We start from the raw sequence: 24,265 nt of genomic DNA, 5'->3' as shown, positions 1-24,265 counted from the left end.
TCAATTAAAAAAAAAATAATATATTAGAGAAAAGTTTTGTTTTATGAATAGAGATTTATGTATCATAACTTTGTTTTTCTTCTTCCTGCCCCAATTATTCATCTCACGACCCCTCAGATTCATCTTGTGACCCTTTGGAGGGGCCCAACCCCTATGTTGGGAACCATCACGTCTCAGTCTATAGCTCCAACTTATGATGACTTATGCTCATAGCACTTTTTTTTTTGCTTTTACTTTGAATACTTTAACTTATATTGTAAGTATTAGTTTCCTAAATGTAGGCTAGTTTACTTTAGCCACCGCTGTTTAGCCTACTCTTGGCTAATGCTATTAGTAGAGTGCATGCATTGGGATTGCAGGTGTATTAAAGTGCCTTGAGTGATTGTCGTGCCCATCATATTACATGTAGGCGTGGTTTTTGTCCCTAAACTGCGGAAACAGACTTATTCCAAAAAGCTGGCAGCAGCAGCAGGGCAGCAGCACACAGCCTGGACCAGCACTGACAACAGAGCAGCGTAGGCTACATTAGACGTACTAGTGTCCACACAGCACTGAGGAGATGGGGGACAAAACGGGTACCAGGTAAGGGAACCATCCAGTTGGCTAATGTGTGCTGTCACGGGATGGGAATAGAAGACGTAGGCTGTACGTTCCGTTAACTCGCGAGGCGAAAAAAAAGGGAACTGTCCAAACGGACGAATGAAACCTCTGCTGTTTATCGCCGATATAGCCGAATGTGCGAAAGACACTACGAAATTCGAACCACATTCACACGACTCTTTCGCTTCGCCACGGATTTTGGACGACTGGAAGTTGATTTTTTTTTTTTCTTCTTCTTTTAAATATATCAATATTCCAACGACGCCGACCATAAAATGAATGCCGAATTGAATAGTGGATGCTCACTGAAGTTTACATGATTGTCCTGTATGCAGCTGTTGCGTTTGACTACAAACAAGGCCGCGTCAAATTGCCTTAAAATGTATACATTTTGGAAAGGAGTCTGGCGTAACTTCCTTATATGAGAAAACGAGGCGTATTTGGGGGTGTTGAGCACTAGCAGTAGGGCATGTAGTCGCAGTTGTTGCCTCTCAATAAGCTAATGTCGTTTTTACTTTTACGTGGGTGATTATTCAAGTCACATAGGCCTATAGGTACAGTAGGCTATCCAATAGAAAGAAGTCGAACTTTGTTTAACCCGACAGGTGTTTGGCAGGCAGCACTTTTATTTAACGTGGAGGCTATTGTTTTTTTCAACGTGCAATTTAACTGAACATCTCGTTGCATAACGTTACATTGTAACTCTCAGAATTGGCTGATAAAGTAGCTTCTCTTCTACAGTGTTGCATTTTTCGTACAACAGTTGAAGTCAGCGTCGGCAAACGTGCGGTCTGTAGACCATTTGTAAGGCAGACAGACTTATTTCTGTGTCTTTTTTTTTCAATGCAAAGGTCTCAATATAAAAACGATGATTACACGAGAGACAGACAGTGGAGATAAAGGAGAATTTGACAGATATGGTGAAGGTGTCTTCTTATATAGGCTTATTCCAGCCCACTAGTAGGAGGCGCCAAAGACACAAATAGGCTACTCCAATCACAGGGGCTTTAAAGTGCTCATATTATACTTTTGGGCTTTTTCCATTACATTTTTATTGTGTTATATATCTTTTGGTGCATGTTATAGGTTTACAAAGTGAAAAAGCCCAAAGTCCCCCCCCAAAGGGACTTACCATCTCCAACAGAAAACACTGTTCACCAACTGCTCCAAACAGCTCTATTGTAGTCCAGCCTTTACTTCAGAGACAAACGTGGTCACTTTGTAACACACGTTATAATGCTCACCTAGCTGCTAGCGTGGCACGCCCTCATACTCTGCTTCTGACTGGCTAATAGTCCTTACCTAGGTACTGCTCCTGTGCGACTCCCAACAAAGATGGAACAGAAGTGAGATGTCTCACTCTGTAGCTAAAACAGAGAGCTCAACACACAGGGTGAAAATAGGAGCTGCAGCAATGTGCAGTACAAAAAAAAAATCAAACCATGTAAACCTATTCTGGTACAACCTCTAAATACAATTATGAACCTGAAGATGAGCATAATATGAGCACTTTAAAGCAGGCGTGTTAAACTCAGTTTCACTAAGGGCCACACTGGAAAATGAGAATCGCATCAAGGGCCAGACATGTATAGTTTATTGACACAGAAGTTAGTTGAATCTTATATATATATATATATATATATATATATATATATATATATATATATATAAAAATATTTCAACTAAATATTTCACATTCTATTAACTGCGGCCTTCACGATTAGCTAATCGCATTCTTTCAAACTGCGATTTCGATTTGAAAATGATTAATAGTTCAGCCCTAGTCCTGATCCTGATCCTGATCCCAGTCCTTTTAATATCTCTGATACCGAGTCGGACCCAATGCTCATTTACTTAAACGTTGATTAAATATGTATCAGAAATAGTGAAATAACGGCTGTAGCATACACAAATTTGACACACCTTATATTTCACAAGCTACTTGGCCTACATTAAAAGACAATAAAAATGAATTTAATAACAATATAATAGAAAATGGCCTTTTTGTTTTCACAAAAAGAGAGAGTTTTGTACCGAAAGACATACTTTGGAAGATATAAACTTTATTTGTTTAACCCAGACCGCTTCAGATAAACATTTCACTGACGCTGGATTACATTTTTTGCACAAAATGACGCCTGATTATTGTGTTAGGTTGTTTTTAAAGCAGATTTGAAAAAGGAAATGACAAGCCTACCCTTTAACGTGAAGCATGGGCTAACCTTGAGTATTCACTTCAACCCTTGCGTTGTCTTCCTGTCGACCATGCAACTTGTCCTCCCAGGTGAAAATGAAAAATTAACCCTTTTTTTTTTGACGCTTTAAAAAAAAGAAAAATCCTTTTTTCTGCGCTTTTTTTTCCACTCCCACAAGATTCACAATTAACACCAACTCATTACCACTAGTTTTACACTTATTTTTGGAATTCATAATCAATATACCTCATTTAAAGGAAATTAAACCTAATTTTTGATTTAAAAAAAAAAAAAAAAAGAAAATTGTGAATTATTTGTAACGATTTAGTGGATAATTACAGACTGTCCGAAGCTTAGTCAGGATACTGTTTTGAAACTTTTTTTTTTTTAAATGCTAAATAAAATTTAATAAAACAACCAAAATTTGTGATCCTTTACTTGCAAAAAGGGTTGTATGGAACCATCCGTGTTATTTATGGGCAATTTGCTTGAAAGATTTGAAGAAATTTATGACGTAGAAACCTTGAAAATGGGTCAGATTTGACCCTTGGATGACAGGAGGGTTAAATTAATTAGTTTTTAGTTAGTTTTGATAGCTTTAGCACGGAGCGTTAATAGCTTATTTGTGTGGCAGTTTGTGCTGAATGCTTACTCATTGTGTTTAAAATAGGGAAGGGTTTGATTTTCTCATCATGTCCAAATCTTTCAAATCTCTTAACATTTGGTTATTTGGTTTTCATTTTAATTCCACTTGTGGCTAGAACAGCCAGTTTATAGCAGTTTTGTGGAACTAAGAGCGTGTGAGAGTGTGAACAAGAGAGTGAGAACAACATTTAAATGACATTGTGGGTTACTTTGGCAGGGACATATCCTGTCCTCAGTGCTGACCTCAGTAGTTTCATTATTAAAACATCACGTTTTTGGGCCTTTTTAGGATAAAGGGTCGACAGGAAGGGGTTCACACGTCCCGTGTTAAGGAAGTAATGGAAGTTTCTTTTTGTGTTGATAATCAGGATGTGCATTTTGTTCTTTGCCCGTGTTTTCTTTCCTCAGAATGTTAAAGGCAGCACATTCCTGGAAAGGCACATGATAATGTTCTTAAAAGTGCAGCAGTGTGCAAAAACTTAAAGCTGACATGGCCTCAATGGTCTTCACAACAGCTCTGCTTGTAGGCCACAAACTATCTTCTTCTACAACAGTGTAAACGATCGGGACACGGTTTTCCTTTTCTGCTACTGTGGTCTGCTTGAGTCGCAGATTAGTCTCAACACTTCCTACAAAATACTTTTTCCTGGCATACACACCACTGGCGCACGGTATTAAGTGTATGCGCTTCACCCTCTTCCTGTTTAGCTTCAGTACGGACACACTGCTCTTTTCTCTTTGCTTTGCTTTTGACCAGCTCTGACCGGAGAAGATTTCTCAACTCTGCAACACCCGAATGCGTGTTAGCTGAAGGGAAAACAACTCGACACGGTCTCCATGGTCAGCAAACTCTGAATCCACCCAAACTCTGGAAAGCTGAACAAAACAAGTGACTTGACTTAACTGGGTCTTGCTGGACTAATGTTAATGCAAATACTAAATATAAGATTAAAACGGTACCCTGTAACCCCTAATGTTCTTGTTTTTTAATAATCTTTCAAGTCTAAAAGTCTAAAAATGTTATGTACATAGAACCAAGGCAATTTCCTTGGAAGTGGTACTTACTTGGCAATAAATCCTTTTCATTGTTTACACACTTGTCTGTGTACTTAAAACGTACCCAAATTGGGGACTCGCCATTGGTCTGAAAGCCGATTTTATTCCGAAACCCGAATAGTTCCATAAATGTCCTGGAACGGAAGTACATAGTCCGACAGCCTGTTATCCTGAAAACCAAAAAGCCCACTGCTCCGAAAGCCTTTTGCTCCTAAAATACACACTTTGGAGTTGGAGGTTAACGACTATTAGTTAGTGACTTACTTTTTTCCAAACACCCTTAACGTATTTCTTAATTTAACAGATAATGCATAAATCATATCATATTTGACTTTGTATGACTCTTAAAAGACTTTTCAGCTGATATTTAACTTGAGCTCTTCTGTGAACTAAGTTATAATAACTATTAGGTCTTTGGAATAATGGGCTGTTTGACCAATGGCATGGCAACATAGCTGCAAATAATAATTGATTTACGTGTCAACTATTACATTAATTGCCAGCTATATTGATAATACAATAATCAGTTTTGAGTTCTGAAGATCTGATTCCGGCTTTTTATATCTGAGTATTTTCAAGTTTCTTCACTCCTCTGTGACAGTATACAGAATATATTTTTGAGTTGCGGACAAACCAAGACATTTGAGGACGTCATCTGGGGCTTTGGGAAACACTGATCGACATTATTCACCATTTTCTGTCATTTTATAGAGCAAACAATAATCGACAATGACTGTAATTGTTAGTGCCACATGGCACCCAAAAGTTTACCTAAGATGAGTTCCTCAGGGCTCGATTCTTGGGCCTCCTCTGTTGCTCCCACAAAGCTCAAATTTTGCAAAACAACACCAGCACTTACCCCAATTATGCTGATTACACTCAAATGTTTAGCTTTTAGTGTATTTCCTTTTTACATGTTCGAAATAAAGCATTAATTCATTCAAATGTACGTACAGCTTTTATTAAAAAAATTTTTTCTAAATTATTATTTTGTGAAGCGAAGCCTGTAAGCTATGCTGTCACCTGCTGCTCATGTAGCATGGGGGCAGTTGTGGCTCAGGTGGTAGAGCGGTCGTCTGCCAATCGGAAGGTCAGTGTCCGATCCCTGGCCCTGCAGTCCCGTGTCCAAGGGTCCTTGAACCCCGAACCCCGCATTCTCCCGATGCTGCGCCATTGGTGTATAAATGTGTGTATCCGATGAGCAGGTGGCACCTTGTGCAGCAGGCACGGCCACCAGTGTGTGAATGTGTGTGAATGGTTCCTGTACTATGTTAAAGCACTTTGAGTAGTCGTTAAGACTAGAAAAGCACGATATACTGTAAATACGGCCCATTTACATTTGGAAAGACCCACTGCTATCCCGCTGCCACCTGTAAGCTCTGAGTGTACATTCTCCTGGGCAGTTATTATCATCACGAGGGTCAGAGCCATTTCATGGGAGCTTGCAGACTGTCATTTTAGTTTTATTTCTATTCCTTCCCATTCTCTTTTTTAAATGTAGTTTGTAACAATTTATGTAAAGCATGTTGAGTTGCCTTTTACAGATTGATGCTATCTAACACTGTAAGTGAATCAGAGGGTGGAGATTTCCTTAGAATGAGTTTGGAATGGTTCCTCAAGTGTGTTTCTCTAAAAACATGTTCTCCGTTTAATGCCCCTGTTCTTTGTCAAGTGCTTTTGCAGTTTTTCATTGTGATGATTGATGTCTCGGGATCGGGAATGTTCCATGCAGTGTACTGTAATCTAATCAGGCCCACGTGGTCATATACAGGCCTCTGCTCTGTTCTGCTGCACATCCAGAGTCTGTTGAGAGTAAATGTCATCCGGGATCCGTTTTGAGACACGGTGTAAGACTCCGGTACACATTTAGTTGTAGTTTACAACCTTCCTGTCCTACACTTCATTGTACTGCCAGCTTTCACTGCTGCTTTCTAACTGCTCGCTTTGTGTGTGTACATGAAGGACAGGAAATGATTACACTGTGCTGTGAGTGTGTATTGGAGTGTAATGAGATCCACAGTTTCTACACTCGCAGCTTGTTGTTGTCCTTATAGACCCTCTGACTAACCAGGCCTTATTGTTTCCCTTGTTTACTGTAAAACGCAGGCATCGCTACATGGACAGATATATTGTCCGTGTAGTGGTCATGTGACTGGTGTCAGTGAACTGTTTGTGGCTTTTAGCAAATCTAGCGTGGTGGCAATGTTTGCAGTTTTGGCCAGAGTGTGCGGTCTGTTCATGGTTTTTGGTTAGAAATGGGGAGGTTTGGGGGCATCCTTGGGGCTTGGAGGTTAGGACCATAGACTGTATGGAAAGACCAATGCGTCTCCACCATGGATGTATTTTATTAACTGGATACTGGATCCCAAAATGGCCCGTCAATAATGACGTTTCAACTTGTTTTTATGGCATCAAATAAATAATAAAAACCAAACTTATCATTTAAGAACTACCTAAAATGACAGAGTTATCGCTGGGAAAAATGTATTTGACGTGTACTTCTGATGCTGCCAGATGTTTTGGTATTACTTTTAGTCTAGTCTATATTATACACGACGTTCCACTTCCGGGATTGTTCATGTGCCGCGGGAAATTCCACCGGATGTCCCTCATTTAAGCCGGATGTCCCTCCCCTCCCTCTTTCTTTGTGTTGGCGTTCTAAACTCCTTTTGGGATCTATGAAGACTATGGTCAACTGCTCCTCAGATCTCTGCAGGGTAAATCCAGACAGCTAGCTAGACTATCTGTCCAATCTGAGTTTTCTGTTGCATGACTAAAACAAATGTTCCTCCAAAACAAGTTCCTTCCCGAGGCTATTTTTGCAGAGGCACCGGGGCTCCGTCCAGAGCTTAGCGCCGCCCAAGACGATTGTGATTGGTTTAAAGAAATGCCAATAAACCAGAGCATGTTTTTCTCCCATCCCAGAAATGCTGTGTGGACTAGCCAGACCTTCCTCCGCAGCGCTGTGGAGGATGGTCTGGCAATGCAAGACTACTTTTAGTCTATGCATCTAGGCAGCAGTTGCTTGAATATAATGTTGCGGGACATTTTCAAACTGCGCTGCATTGAATTTGTGTAGTTCAGCCATAGAACTGTAGAAAACTAGAGTTCAGCCGAGGTTGCTAATATGCTAGCATTAATAAATGAATCCCAACTGTGAGTTGCATACACACACGGTTAATGAGATATGCTCTCTCCCTCTTTCAACAGAGTCTTTAAGAAGTCCAGCCCCAACTGCAAGGTGGGATATGCAATATGTTTGTGTGGTGTCAGTGTTTCTTCCTCTCTGGAACATCTCCTCTCGTGGATTATCCTAATCCCTCGGTTTCCTTTCTGTCTGTCTCTTTCTTCCACAGGTCACAGTTTACCTAGGGAAGCGAGACTTTGTTGATCACTTAGACCACGTGGATCCAGTCGGTGAGTCCAAATGTGTACACACACACACACACACACACACACACACACACACACACACACACACACACACACACACACACACACACACACACACACACACAAATGTTCTTTGTCAAGTACTTTTGACTCTTGAGCTCACAAGACTATCATTCTCATCCATGACCATCATCACCACTCTCCGTATTTAAGAGTCTAATTCCCAAACATGTATACTAATGGGGATTTAGAGTCACTTTGAAATTTAGAATAACTAACGCATTCTCACTCTCGACTCAAGTCAAATACTGACGCTTGGTCAGGACCCCGTTGGCGTTAACGTGCTGGGTAAAACCACTTAGTTAGGGTTGGGAAAAGATTGTGGGCAGGGTTAAAAGATGTACGTTTTAAAGCTATAGTGAGCTGCTATTTTAGATTATGAACGTCTGTTACATTCAAGCCTTTGCCAACAAAGCTAATTAAGCCCGTCAGCTCCACAAAACTCTCTCTGTATTTCTCGGTGTGGCTATGTTTACAAAATGGTGTCGTCCGGCGACTTGGGCGCGCGGAAACTCGAGCGACGCGTTTCCCGTCACCGCCGAGAAAGGACAACGGCAGCGTCCAGCTTCGGAGACGAAGACGACATCGAAACTACAAGATAATGACCTCTTCTTCTGAAGAGTCCATCATGATTGTTTAATCCTCCGTGTCCTCCTTGGCTACTAGCAAAAAGAGGAGTGGGGGAGATCACCGCTTTGCGTCATGTGGACGCTCCGACAGTTTTGTTGTCATTACATAGAATTCCTCATGGGGGTGAACAGAAACTACGCACTGTAGCTTTAAGTGGAGACCTTACAGGAAAATACATAATTTTTTAATTTTGAGGTTTTGGGCTATTTGAGACTAGTGGGAAAAACATCCAACATACACATTTAGGTGTTTATTTTAGTGTGTGTGTGTGTGTGTGTGTGTGTGTGTGTGTGTGTGTGTGTGTGTTCGTGTGTGTTCGTGTGTGTGTGTGTGTGTGTGTGTGTGTGTGTGTGTGTGTGTTTCGTGTTCTAGACGGAGTGCTCCTCGTGGAACCAGAGTATCTGAAAGATCGAAAAGGTAAGAAAGCTCGAAGAGGGATGAGAGATGGACTTGAATGACCGGTCCACTGACCACCCCTTTAATCACTCGTCCTCCATCCGTCCTCCAGTGTTTGCGACTCTGACCTGTGCGTTTCGTTACGGCCGGGAGGACCTGGATGTCCTGGGCCTTTCCTTCCGGAAGGATCTGTACGTCAGCACGGTCCAGGTCTTCCCTCCTGCGCAGGAGAAAAAGACGCCTCTGAGCCGGCTGCAGGAGAGGCTGCTGAAGAAGCTGGGTCAGCATGCCTACCCCTTCCACTTCACTGTAAGCCTTCTAAACGCAGCAGGTGTGATCTCGCGTTGTGTTATGGAGAGTCGAGGGTGTGGTTTCCACAGTCTAGGGTGTGGTTTCCACAGTCTAGGGTGTGGTTTCAAAATCCTGCTTGTGTCCCCCTTCGCTTTCATATTGTGAACATTTTTGACTCTATCAAATGATTCTCTCAACTTTTGGCGATCGGCCCCTATTATAAACAAAAAAGGACGTAAGAAATAATTTTCTTATACATAGTTTAGTACTATTCTTTCTGGCAGACTTTATCATTGTGATCAACTTAAAGTGCTCATATTATGCTCATTTTCAGGTTCATAATTGTATTTAGAGGTTGTATCAGAATATTACCCATTAAACATGGTTTAATTTTCAAAAAAAAAACATATTTTTTGTTGTACTGCACATTGCTGCAGCTCCTCTTTTCACCCTGTGTGTTGAGCTTTCTGTTTTAGCTACAGAGTGAGGCATCACACTTTTATTTAATCTTTGTTGGGAGTCACACATGCTCAGTACCTAGGTAAGGACTACTAGCCAGTCAGAAGAGGAGTATGAGGGCGTGCCCTGACAGTACCTAGGTAAGGACTACTAGCCAGTCAGAAGCACAGTATGAGGGCGTGCCCTGACAGTACCTAGGTAAGGACTACTAGCCAGTCAGAAGCAGAGCATGAGGGCGTGCCCTGACAGTACCTAGGTAAGGACTACTAGCCAGTCAGAAGCAGAGTATGAGGGCGTGCCCTGACAGTACCTAGGTAAGGACTACTAGCCAGTCAGAAGCAGAGTATGAGGGCGTGTCCTGACAGTACCTAGGTAAGGACTACTAGCCAGTCAGAATGACGGGCGGCGGACAGTATGGTAAGGACTACTAGCCAGTGAAGCAGAGTATGAGGGCTGACAGTACCTAGGTAAGGACTACTAGCCAGTCAGAAGCAGAGTATGAGGGCGTGCCCTGACAGTACCTAGGTAAGGACTACTAGCCAGTCAGAAGCAGAGTATGAGGGCGTGCCATGCTAGCAGCTAGGTGAGCATTATAACGTGTGTTCCAAAGTGACCACGTTTGTCTCTGAAGTAAAGGCTGGACTACAATAGAGCTGTTTGGAGCAGTTTGTGAACAGTGTTTTCTGTTGGAGATGGTAAGTCCCTTTGGGGGTGGGGGACTTTGGGCTTTTTTACTTTGTAAACCTATAACGTGCACAAAAAAGATAAATAACACAATAAAGGAAAGGGGAAAAGCCAAAAAGCATAATATGAGCACTTTAATTATTGACCTATCATCATATTCCCTGAATGTATGTAGAAATGCAGGAAATTGGATTCAAATAGACGAAAGAATTTTGGTGGAGGACCCCCAGACCCCCTGTTTTGTGTCCTCCCCTTTTTATACTTTGACAGTATTTATATAGCACCTCGGTCTGCTTTATAATCAAAAAAGACATGGAAATCTCACTTTTTACAATACAGGACTTAATAAGATAAGGTAAGTGTATTGTTTAGCTTTACAGTGTTCCATATTACTGTGCACCTAGAGCTGCCTTTTAGATTTCACTTTGTTTGGCAGATCCCCCAGAACCTGCCTTGCTCAGTAACCCTCCAGCCGGGCGCAGAGGACACCGGGAAGGCGTGTGGTGTGGACTATGAGCTTCGAGCGTTCTGTGCTAAGACTGCGGAGGAGAAGATCCACCAAAGGTTTAACACATTCAGACACCAGCTACCTAACTATCACTCCTCCTGAAAAAAAGTTTCTTCTTTGGCATGACATTCTTTGAAACCAGCCAATAGCCAATACTGTGCACCATTTTGGAATGGGTTTCCACGGGGTCTTAAAGGGTAATAACCGTTATTTATTTTTTTTCAACCTGGACCCTATTTTCCTATGGTTTTTTTTGTAAGTGACTGATAGGAACAATAATCTTTGAAATTGGTCCAGTATTAAACGTAAATGCTGTAACCGGCAGCCACAGACAGGGCTGCAATGTAACCCTATGAGGCAAATGTACATTGTTAATTTGGTTTTACCACTGACAGTCTCAGGTTATTATTCTAATTGTCTGACAACATTATGGAAAGAATCCCTACAGAGACATTTTTAAAACTTCTTTCTCATTAAGCAGAAACAGCTCTGAGGGTGCTAGCGCTAGCGCTAAACCCACCAGACTCCATTTAAAAAAGCAATACTTTTAGCGTGTATAGAGCCAACATATTCTCACATGTAAATCAGTAAACTATGTGTTTATTTCTAACAAAACTAGAGTTGTGATGGTTGGATAAGTGGAAAGACGACCCAAAATGGCTTTTCATAGTTTTTATTTTGTTTCTGTCGACTTTGAATGAAGTGTATTTAACGATGCTAAAGTGACATGATTTTATATGGAGTCTAGTTGCTTTATCAAACGCAATTTTGCAGCTGTTTAAAAAAAATATTTTTTTAAAAGGATCTTACTCTTTAACAAAAAGGTCGACCTCCTTAGAAATCCTTTCCATAATGTTGTCAGACACTTAAAATATTAATTTGAGTCTGTCAGCGGCAAAACAAGCACTTTTGTGAAGGTAAATACAAGCTGGACAGTTGCCCTATTAACTTAATTGGAGCTTGTTTTGCCGCTGGCAACTGCAGCGATCTCGCTTAATACTGGACCAAATGCTCCCGCAGTGCTTTAGAATGTTGTTTTTTTAATTCCGTGGTGTTGTAGTTTTTTCTTTTGTCCAAATATAATTCGCTGTATTACGACTACAAATGAGACCAACATGCAACTTATATTTCAGCCAATCGGCTTTTGTGTTATGAGTGTCTTTCGGATTGTACCATAACCATGAAAGGGATTGTATTCTTCAGCTATGAGGAAGTGCAAGTTTAGCGATGCTTGGCTTGGAAAAAAAACAGAATTTAGGGTCTGGTTAAAGCCAGTTGCTGACAACGTATTTATAGCCTACTGCTTCTTATGCAAGAAATGGGTTAAACTGGAAACGTTAGGTGTACAGGGGCTGGAGACTCATTCAAAAAGTGAGAAACTCCAGCAAACGACAGCAGCAGCCAGTTCTGCCAAGTATGTGGCGGCTCTAGCCCGGGCCCCAGCACTACCTCCACACTGCCTAGGCCAGACCCACAACAGCTCTGCAACTTAAAAAAAAAATTTAAATGATGTTGTCATAAAGGTCTTAAATTTCATTCATAATGCTCTTAAAAAGTCTTAAATTTGACTTGTCAAAACCTGCAGAAACCCTGTCAGTGTACGGCAGTCCCTGTTACTAATACCTATGTTGTTGGTGTGTGGTGTGTCATTTCCAAACAATTTACATGTACAGTGAGGAAAGTATTTGAACACCCTGCTATTTTGCAAGTTCTCCCACTTGGAAATCATGGAGGGGTCTGAAATTGTCATCATAGGTGCATGTCCACTGTGAGAGACATAATCTAAAAAAAAAAATCCAGAAATCACAATATATGATTTTTTAACAATTTATTTGTATGATACAGCTGCAAATAAGTATTTGAACACCTGTCTATCAGCTAGAATTCTGACCCTCAAAGACCTGTTAGTCTGCCTTTAAAATGTCCACCTCCACTCCATTTATTATCCTAAATTAGATGCACCTGTTTGAGGTCGTTAGCTGCATAAAGACACCTGTCCACCCCATACAATCAGTAAGAATCCAACTACTAACATGGCCAAGACCAAAGAGCTGTCTAAAGACACTAGAGACAAAATTGTACACCTCCACAAGGCTGGAAAGGGCTACGGGGAAATTGCCAAGCAGCTTGGTGAAAAAAGGTCCAATGTTGGAGCAATCATTAGAAAATGGAAGAAGCTAAACATGACTGTCAATCTCCCTCGGACTGGGGATCCATGCAAGATCTCACCTTGTGGGGTCTCAATGATCCTAAGAAAGGTGAGAAATCAGCCCAGAACTACACGGGAGGAGCTGGTCAATGACCTGAAAAGAGCTGGGACCACCGTTTCCAAGGTTACTGTTGGTACTACACTAAGACGTCATGGTTTGAAATCATGCATGGCACGGAAGGTTCCCCTGCTTAAACCAGCACATGTCAAGGCCCGTCTTAAGTTTGCCAATGACCATTTGGATGATCCAGAGGAGTCATGGGAGAAAGTCATGTGGTCAGATGAGACCAAAATAGAACTTTTTGGTCATAATTCCACTAACCGTGTTTGGAGGAAGAAGAATGATGAGTACCATCCCAAGAACACCATCCCTACTGTGAAGCATGGGGGTGGTAGCATCATGCTTTGGGGGTGTTTTTCTGCACATGGGACAGGGCGACTGCACTGTATTAAGGAGAGGATGACCGGGGCCATGTATTGCGAGATTTTGGGGAACAACCTTCTTCCCTCAGTTAGAGCATTGAAGATGGGTCGAGGCTGGGTCTTCCAACATGACAATGACCTGAAGCACACAGCCAGGATAACCAAGGAGTGGCTCTGTAAGAAGCATATCAAGGTTCTGGCGTGGCCTAGCCAGTCTCCAGACCTAAACCCAATAGAGAATCTTTGGAGGGAGCTCAAACTCCGTGTTTCTCAGTGACAGCCCAGAAACCTGACTGATCTAGAGAAGATCTGTGTGGAGGAGTGGGCCAAAATCCCTCCTGCAGTGTGTGCAAACCTGGTGAAAAACTACAGGAAACGTTTGACCTCTGTACTTGCAAACAAAGGCTACTGTACCAAATATTAACATTGATTTTCTCAGGTGTTCAAATTAGAGTATCGGTATCTGCTCCGATACATACTGCCTAAAACGCTGGAATCGGTAACGGGGAGTACTGGAGTTTATGCACCGATCCGATACCACGTAATAAAGCCCTAAAGAAAATCTACATTAAAGTAGTTTATTTATGTTCTTTTTCCTTTTTATAACGGCCTGTCAAACTGGATAGTAAAAGAAAGTTCTGTTGCATTCATTGTTTGTTTGTTCATGTTTCACAAAGAATTTAACCTGAGCCAGACCGACAACAAAGTCCTATCACATCCATACAGGGATAGCAGTAAACAGTTGTTAAAACATAATAAAATATATGACACACTGGTATCGGATCGGTACTCTATATCGGCTGATACGCAATTTCAAGTATCGGAATCGGTATCGGGAAGCAAATGTGGTATCGGACCATCTCTAGTTCAATTACTTATTTGCAGCTGTATCATACAAATAAATAATTAAAAAATCATACATTGTGATTTCTGGATTTTGTTTTTTTAGATTATGTCTCTCACAGTGGACATGCACCTACGATGACAATTTCAGACCCCTCCATGATTTCGAAGTGGGAGAACTTGCAAAATAGCAGGGTGTTCAAATACTTATTTTCCTCACTCTATATGAACCTGCTGTGTATGTAGGAACTCTGTGCAACTGGTGATCCGGAAGGTTCAGTACGCTCCTGAGAAGCCAGGTCCACAGCCGATGGTGGAGACCAGTCGCAGCTTCCTGATGTCCGATAGATCTCTACACCTAGAGGTCTCGCTGGATAAGGAGGTAACGCACTCACACGCACGTTGATTTGCTATTTGATGACTAAGATACACACACACACACACACACACACTGTCTCTGCCTCTCTCCAGCTGTACTACCATGGCGAGCCCATCAGTGTCAACGTCCACGTCACCAACAACTCCACCAAGAGTGTGAAGAGGGTGAAGATATCTGGTAACTCCGCCTGCCCTTACACACTCGCACCCTTGTTTCAATTATTATCACTTTATCAACAACTGATCGGTGTTGTGACCAAGTAAGTCTCCGCAGGCTGTGGAGGTATGTCTGGCAATGCAAGACCACCCTAACCCTTGCATTCAGCAAGGGTTAGGGTGTTCCTTCTTGCGTGGAATTTTTAAATCCAAAAGTGATTACTCGTGGCACAGACGCAGCAATTGTGGTGATCTGATCCGATTAATGAGGCTTCATCAGGGATATTGGATGTTACGTGTTGCCATAAGGGGTTTGACTGACAGCCAATCGTCCAATCATGACCATCACATACCGGGGAGTTTTTTGAGTCGTCCAATCATGATTCACAGTTTGCGCTGCCGTCGCTACATAGCCTACTTGATAGTTGGGACAGAAACGTGACAACATTAATTTATATTATTTAATATTTAACAGCTAACATTCAAACAAAATGGGGACTCTTACTGGTTATGAAAATTTGTCACCGATATGGGGTGTCTAGTCAGGACACGGAAGGCAGGGATATACACGCAAGTCATCCGAGTCATCATGCCTCCAGTCAAGTCAAGCCTCGAGTCATCAACTTACAAGTCCAAGTCGAGTCTCAAATCATTTATTTTTTTTCAAGTCGCAAGTCATCAAAAAGGTGATTTGTGTCCAACTCATGAAGTCTCAAGTCCACATCTCTGCTTGAGACGACAATGTATTGTTGTTGGAAGCAACAGTTAAAGTCAGGTATTGCATCTTGCATCTACTGTAATCTGGATATGGGCTAAAGGATTCTCCTCTCTGCCCCTCAGTTCGTCAGTATGCTGACATCTGTCTGTTTTCCACGGCTCAGTACAAGTGTCCAGTTGCCCAGGTTGAAGCAGAGTGAGTTATTTACTATACTGTTATCCTCCTTTTTTATCCATGCTTCATTCCATTCTTTATTTCGTTGAATCCAATCCAGAAATATGGGTATTTTTTAAATTTATTTTTTAAATATGATAACGATATATCGCCCGATATATAACAAACACATAACGTAAACAAAATCTTTCGTTAGAATTGTTACAAATCACCTTGTCAGTGCTCTCTGGTGAACAAAATATGGTAAGGTGAGGAGTTCTTGTTCCTTAACGGCCGACATATACACAGATACTGATACATATCTGCGAGAAGCTAATATCTATCTATCTATCTATCTATCTATCTATCTATCTATCTATCTATCTATCTATGAGTATGTTGGCACTTCTCAACATTAACAAAGGGGTTCCACAGAGATCCATTTTAGGTCCTGTTCTCTTTACAATCCCTATTAATAACTACAAGCACGTTAATAATTGTCAACTGCATTAGTATGCAGATGAGACTATTTTGTACGCAAAAGCAGACATAATTGACCATTTGAAATAAAAGCTACCAACATATCCTACCAACCTCCTGCTGGTGCGTCTTGCTGTCTTTTGCACTTATTTAAATTTTTTTATTGCAAGTATGCAGTATAGCAACAGACATAACAAATGGATCACTGTTTAACCTAAGCACTTTTGCTCCTCCCTCCCTGACCTTTACCCCCACCCCAAAACCCCAGTGATCAGGTTTCTCCCAGCTCCACCTCCTGCCAGGTCTACACTCTGACCCCCATGCTGGGTACCAACAGGGAAAAGAGAGGACTGGCCCTGGATGGGAAGCTAAAGCATGAAGACACCAACCTGGCCTCCAGCACCATGTACACACATACACATACATATATTTATACAAACACAAGGGTTTACTTTTTATGCACAGAAGCACCAAAAAACTCAAACTGTGCATGTGTCCTATGTGTTGCAGAGTAAAAGAAGGTACCAACAAGGAGACGATGGGGATCCTGGTTTCCTACAGAGTCAAAGTCAAACTGGTGGTGTCTCGTGGAGGGTAGGTGAACACACTCGAGCTCTTCACAGCAATGGCTTCTGATAATGAACAAAGGATTTGCTGTTTTTCTATGGAAATAGATCTCAAATATGGGTAAACATTGGTGGCTTAGGTGTACTAGGGGCCAGATGCATAAACTGTAGATTCACAGAAAAACTATTGAGTACAAAAAAAGATAAAAACATTTTTTTTGTCAGAATGATAAAGCTGTGCAGACGAATAGTTCTGTTTTATACATGCAGTATGTGCTAGTGAAAGTGGCTTCACGTGTATGGACCTGATTAACGCTTAAGTTAGCCATAGTTTGACATAGATACGTAGTTAGTCACTACAACAACAAAAAAATATGATGATTCATCATTGTTGTTACTATACTTTGCCATGTGTGACATCACTCGTTGTGATTGGCGGAACCTGCCTTATTGCAGGTGAAAGGCAGGTCAAGCTGCTATATAAATACTGTGAAAGATCCATTGTTTTAGCAACCTAATCTTTTTAACCTAATCTTATTTGTGTGTGTGTTTGTAGGGATGTAGCAGTGGAACTTCCTTTCGTCCTGATGCATCCCAAACCTTTAGACCAGCCCAGCTCCCAGCCACAGACAGGTAGGACGGACACACACACACACACACACACACACACACACACACACACACACACACACACACACACACACACACACACACACACACACAACTAGCTGAAAGAGAGACAGAGCAGGGACCCCCTAGATATTTTAAAAAGTTGAGTTACATTAAACTGGGCCTACAATAACATGTAGGGTGGCCTAAAGCCATGCAATTCTAAGGTAATACAATAATAATGATTGAATATATGTATACATGCTGTTTTAATGTTAAACATACATGTAGCACAGTGAATCCTTAAGCTTAACTGTTATCTGTGGATGGCTACCTTACATACAGGCCAGTAGCCTGTCATCACATTTTCAATGAAAAACAAATCACAAATAGGCCCATTTATCTTTGCTAATAACATGTTGGACTTGAGTTTATGTATATTTTCAGACATATTTTAACTTCTGGAAAAAATATTTGGTTACTTTACTTGAAGGTATCTACATAAGAGTGACATGACACTGTCATGAACGTGTCCTAAACATTATAAACAAGTCATAAACGTTTGACATACACTTCTTTTAGTTAAGTGTCATTCAGTTTTTGTCATGACAAGTTAGGGTTATGGTTAGGGTTCATGTGTCATGTCCCTTTTATGTAGATACCTTCAAGTGAAGTGTAACCGAATGTTTTCCTTTTCCTTTTTTAAATGATTAAACAATAACAATAACTCTTGTTTTTAGTTGCTCCAGAGGCTGATGCTACCGTGGATACAAACCTCATAGAGTTTGAGATGAAGTAAGTACGTTTTTTTTTTTTTTTTTTTAACCTGGACCTTATTTTTCGTGTCTAAGTGACTGATGGAAACAACAGTCTTTACCATTGGTCCAGTATTAAGCGAGATCGCTGCATTCTGCAGTCAGTGAAACAAGCTCCAGTGTAAGTTATTAGGGCAACTGTTAACTATTAATACTTATATTATAAGTGTCTGACAACATTATGGAAAGGATTTCTAAGGAAGTCGACCTTTCTGTTAAAGAGTGAGAGCCCTTTTTTAAAACATAAAAACATTTGCGAAATTGCGTTCACTAAACCCACCAGATTCCATGTAAATAAACGGTCATTTTAGCATCGTAAAATACACTTCAGTCAAAGTCGACAGAAACTAAATTAAACTATGAAAAGACGTTTTGGGTCGTCTTTCTACTTTTCTAACCATCACAACTCTAGTTTTGGTTGAAATAAACACATAGTTTACCGATTAACATGTGAGAATATGTTTGCTTATACACGCTAAAAGTATAGATTTTTTTAAATGGAGTCTGGTGGGTTTAGCACTAGCGACCGCAGAGCTGTTTCTGGTTAAACAGAAAGGTCTTAGGTCTTATAGAGGTTTTAAAAAGGTCTATCTCTGTAGGGATCCTTTCCATAATGTTGTCAGACACTTAGAATAATAATCTGAGTATGTCAGTGGCAATAACAGCACTTTTGGTAGACCAAACTGATGATGCACATTTGCCCCATGGGGTTCCATTGCAGCCCGGTCTGTGGCTGCCGGTTACAGTATTCACGCTTAATACTGGGCCATTTTCAAAGATTGTTGTTTATCAGTCACTTACACACAAAAACATGGGAAAATAGGGTCCAGGTTGAAACAAATGGAAGTTACCCTTTAAGTCATGAAGGCAGGGAAGTAGACTGCATGCTAGCAAACAATGTAAACATTGCACACGAAAGAAAATCGTCTTTGCAAATGTTTTTAATGAGGAAGGAAATGCATTTAACATGTTGGTCTTATCTGTCCTCTCTGCATGTTGACAGGCTACGGCGCGCGCTGTTACGCTTTTCCAAACGCAGACACCATTCGCTGCAATATAATATTAATGGCGAGCCGAAAGCGATCGCGGTGCTGTTTACGTTTCACTTCCTCTGGGCCATGCAAAGTACCGAACAAAGGTACCGTTGGGTACCGGAACCGAAAAAAAATGTGAGCGGTACCCAACCCGAAGTAATATATGTATGTTTTATCCAGGTAGATGATGACGTTCCTTCTCTTTATAGTACTCCCTCTCCTGGTGATGACTTTGTGTTTGAAGACTTTGCTCGCCTGGGGCTAACGGGGATAACGTTTGACAAGGATGAGGGCAACCCCTTCTGCTAGCTCCTCCCCTCCCCCCTCCTCATTTGCCAGCAGGGTCGGCTGTCTGAGTGGGAGGTTACGGGACGCCTCGACCCCAGGAACCCACGGAGAAGAACTTCTAAAGCCAGCCTCCTGAGTCTTACCACATGCTTTAATTGTACCATTTATTCTGTATGGGCTGCTAGATGTGTCTCTTGTTAAAAGAGCAGTCAAGAAACCAAGTGTGGTAGGGTTTCCCCCAGAAAAGTTGTTTTAGCCTGGTGGCAAGAGTTGGCTGGGGGTCAGTACCAGACTGATGGCAGCATTAATGTAGAGCCCAATAGTTTCTGTGATAACCGAATCGTAGACGGAATCGGGGAAATTGATAATTTAAAAAAAGCTATAAAACAGATTCCTGAGGGCCCTACATTAAGTCAGCGCTAAAAGCTAACTGGAAATTTGAAAATATGACTACGTCTAAGTTTCCTTCATATGTTTAAAAAAAAATAATTCCCAGTTGCTTAGGCCTGGTGGGGGCCAACTTAGACCTGGTGGGCCACCAGGCTTGCAATACACTGGGGGAAACCCCGGCGCGTTCCATTTACCTCGGAAGTCGGAGCTGGGAATGATGTCACACCCAAACTAGTCTATATCCACGACGTGGTTGTGATTGGTTGTCGAACGTTAACGCGCCATAGAGGCAGGCAGGAAAAAAACCCTCTACATTACACACAGAGCCACAGCTCCCTTAGTAGGAGCTGAAAAATAAGATGATTATCGGCAGGGTGCGATTTTTGTTTTTGTTCATGCACAACAAAATAAAACATGCAAGAATGAAGTCGCCCTTCCAACACCATTGATAGTGCCCCTTGGCCTGCCATGCCAAAACACTTATTTATAAACTTCAATATCCAATGGAAAATAATCAAAAACAAAATACTTTCACCCGGGAAACGATTTGTTCGTTCCTCTGGAGCGTTTTTAACCACAATCTTTTTTTCCTAAACGTAACGAGTCTTTTTGGTGCCTGAACGTAACTGTCAGCGCTGCATGACGCTCACGTTTTCTGGCTTAACCCAACTACCACGGCCCCCTGAAAAGACCATCGTCTGGCGGCGCCTGTACCCGGCTCACAGTCACCTATCGGCGGCTGAAGAACTGCCGCCGGTAGCCGGTGTCCCGGAGCTCTGTAGCGGCTAAATACAACCAGCAACTGCTGCTCGGATTTTATCGTTCTATGGCACTATAGACTGTTCACGTTACAGAGCTGTACTTAGTTTAAAATACTTCTATTGATAATAGTCTATTGGTGAACTGGCATTGACCAGTTTGAGGGAAGGGGGGTATATTTAGTCTCCACCGGGGATATCGCACCCTGGGTATCAGTTCCGGTATCAAAACATTTTTGGACGATACCCAGCCCTAGTGTTGATGCACGGATTTTGAGCTTGGGGTACTGCGAGGTTGTACAATTTCCCAACTCCAGTTTCCGAGTTCAGGGGGGCTGTTTCCAACTTTGACCTCCGGAAAAATTCCGACCTCCGAGTACAAATGGAACGCACTATAAGTCCCACTGGTTGTATGTTTGTGTAAAAACAGGAGGAGATGGTCAGTGACTCAGGCAACTGTAGTGCACATTTAGCAGGAGTTTTAACGAAGCGAGGCTACAAGTTTTCCAGATGTTCGTGCAGAAGTGCTGCTGCTGCTTGACTCTTTTATCATTCTGCTGATTGTCAGTATTGTACATGCTGCTGTGATTCAGGTTTATAGAATTCTAAGCTTTTAAACAAAGGAATACGAGTGGTGTTTTTATATTGAGGATGGGTCAACTGTTGTCTATAATGAAACAAATCAAATGCATTTTTATATCTGGAGCACAACTAGCTAGGGGGTAGGGTTACATAAACCAATATTATTTATTAGGTTTCTTTTGTATTTTGTGGAAGGCATATCGTTGGAACAGACTGTATTTTTTTTTTTTTTAAAGGTATAGTTCCTTTCACACATGCTCTGCAACCGTGAACTTATCTAAACATTACACGGAGGAGCTGTACGTGTGAATCTGTTGGACCGGACATTAAAGGGTCTTTACCCTGCCAGCTCCCAAGTACACAGTCCGTGTAATTTTAATGGATCGATTGAGCCCGTGTGTGAATAGAGCAGGTCATTGTCCTGAGAATTCAGTGAGCAAGTGGGCGCGTTACGATGGGGCATCGTTTATTTGAACAATTCGGATTCCAATTGCGATTCTTCCTATCTATTCCGGTTCTTATTGATTCTCGAGTCCGATTCTTTGAGGGTTGAAACGGGCCGCGTGCCTATTTTCACAAAAAAGAACGTTTTATTTTGATTCAATGATGGTTTGCATGTTTTACCGGGCTTTTTCAACGTAAAATAAAGCCAGACTAGAACACTGCTTACTGTGCTTCAAGGCTGCAACACAACAAGCACCTGGCCGCTTTCGGAAACCAAAAGTTTCGCGTATTAAATTGGGAAGCGATGATCGGATTTGAAATACAATTCCAATAAAGAAACAATTCTACTGGAATCGTAGCTTTTGAAACGATTCCGAGTAGGAATCGGTTCTCGATGCCCAATCCTAGGGCGCGTTGATGGCGTTTTTATCATGCGGCTGGTGCAAAACCGGAAGAAAACCTCCAAGGGTAAACACGAAGGGTCATTAACACGAATACGCCATGGACGTGTTCTAAGAACTAGATACAGCGTTTGAGGCGGAGCCCCGTTCATTCCTATGAGTTGCTAAGTTGAAGCCATCATGGAGCCCAAAATGACCTTTATGATCAGCGCTGCTTCCTCACTGTGCGGCCCATAGAGCAAGAGCACTAGAGACCTACTGCTTCCGGCCACTTCTGGTGTACCGCTCTAATTTCAACACATTCTCACTCCCATCACGTCAAATACGCACGCTTGGTCAGGTGCCTTTGGCGTTTTGTTATTGACGCTAAAAGTCTCCTTTTAAATATATTAAAAATATATTGGAAAGTATGTTGTTGCGTGTCATTGGGCATTTTTAGGTGGTTATATGGAAATCCTGGAGCTTTCTTAGTGGGTATACTACGGAAACCTGCGTATCACGTAGACTACACCACTGAAAACTGGCCTGGATTACGCCAACGAAAACGGCAAGACTTGTTGTTAATGACCAAATTAGGAACTGTCTACGTGGCCGCAGTGTAATCCGCGTCACGTCACGCCACCCCTCGGCTAAACCAAACCAGGAAGTGAGAACGCATCGTGCTACATGTGTGAAAGGGGATTCCATCCGAGAAAATGGCTTAGATTTGGCCTACCGGTGTGAGATCAACAGTGGTGGTATCGAACTAAGTACATCAAGTACCGTCCTTAAGTACAACATTGACATACTTGTGCTTTACTTGAATATTGTCATGTTACGCTACTTTATACTTTTACTCCACTTCATGCCAGAGGGGAAAAATGGGCAACTTTTTACCCCAATACATTTATTTGACACTTTAGTTACTTTTTACTTTGTAAAAACATATATATGATGCAGTACTATACTGCTAATCTACCCAGTAGTATACACAGTATTTAAAATTGGCTCTGCATTGACAACAAAAAAACACAGAATATATTCTATAATGACATTACACTTTTAAAAGGTGCCATTCTGTAAAAAGAGTACTTTTTACTTTGGAAACTTAAGTAACTTTTACTAGCAGAGGAGTATTTTAAGACTGTGGTATTTTGACTTTTAATTCAGTAAAGGATCAGAGTAACATTGTGACGTGTCAGTGCTCTCTGGTGGACAAAGTGTGTAATGGTGACACTGTGATCAAACTTCTGTGGCAATTCATTTCTTGTCACTTATTTGCGTATATATATATATATTTTCATATTCATCTGCCGCACCATCATTTGGGCTGTAATCTCCTGTAATCGTTCTGTAGTATTGAATTCTGTGTCTGTCTGTGTTTGCCAGTGTTTTTTTTGTTTATCTATGAAGATGCATGATTTCAGGTCATAAACTCTTTTCTTTTTGTCCATGGAGATGTAAATGTAAGCTATGCAAGTGTAAGATACCCCAGCTTATTATTGTCATAATCAAACCTCAGATTTATAAAGCAGGTCAATTGAAGACTTCACAAGATATTATTGGATTGATGTTATTTTACTTAATAAAATGTACAAATAATCTGTCAAGTGGTGGGGTGATGTGATCTTTTGAACTGACGTAAAACATGACAAAAGCTTTCGGGGATAACAGAGTCCGGTGAATCTTTCTTCGTGTTCCATCATTGAACAAAATGTTGTTGAGAAGGTAAACAAGTCTCAGGACAAGCAGAATGACATTTTGGACGTTAATGAGGACAGTTTTGCGTAGGTCACTGGAGGTTCTGAAGACAAAAGAGACTTTGTCCACTGCGCCAGTGTCAGGATTCTTTGCACTCAGCCCAGATTTTGGGACCGTCTGGATGGACGTTTCGGTCACTTTGATCCTCAGTGGTCTGTGTTGACTTTAATGGAGAAGACCTTTCTTGATCAGAGTAAATCACTTTTCTTTTTCTTTTTTTTTCTTTGTTACTTTAAGAGTCACCTAAATAGTCGGTTTCTGCTTTTTAAGATTGTCACCATCCAGAAATGGCCATCCAGGAACGCGCTTATGGACTTATAGACGTTATGGACAGCCCAGAGTTTACTTTTCACTGGGCTGA

At 41.4% G+C, this 24,265-nt stretch overlaps 1 protein-coding gene across 1 annotated transcript; it reads left to right on the top strand.

Moving 5' to 3' along the window:
• Positions 1-423: 423 nt before the first annotated feature.
• Positions 424-20,026, top strand: LOC114545496 (arrestin red cell). Its single transcript, XM_028563792.1, has 14 exons — positions 424-582; positions 7,707-7,737; positions 7,853-7,913; positions 8,952-8,996; positions 9,088-9,284; positions 10,846-10,973; positions 14,639-14,774; positions 14,864-14,948; positions 15,767-15,839; positions 16,546-16,683; positions 16,788-16,871; positions 17,400-17,476; positions 18,193-18,247; positions 19,511-20,026. The coding sequence occupies exons 1-14, from the start codon at positions 560-562 to the stop codon at positions 19,608-19,610; spliced, it is 1,233 nt and encodes a 410-aa protein (XP_028419593.1). The 5' UTR covers positions 424-559; the 3' UTR covers positions 19,611-20,026.
• The last annotated feature ends 4,239 nt before the right edge of the window (positions 20,027-24,265 follow it).

The sequence above is a fragment of the Perca flavescens genome, chromosome 19 (genome assembly GCF_004354835.1).
Source record: "Perca flavescens isolate YP-PL-M2 chromosome 19, PFLA_1.0, whole genome shotgun sequence".
Classification (NCBI taxonomy): Eukaryota; Metazoa; Chordata; class Actinopteri; order Perciformes; family Percidae; genus Perca; species Perca flavescens.
The sequence above is the reverse complement of the archived record's forward strand: the minus strand, read 5'-3'. Positions and strand labels throughout refer to the sequence as shown.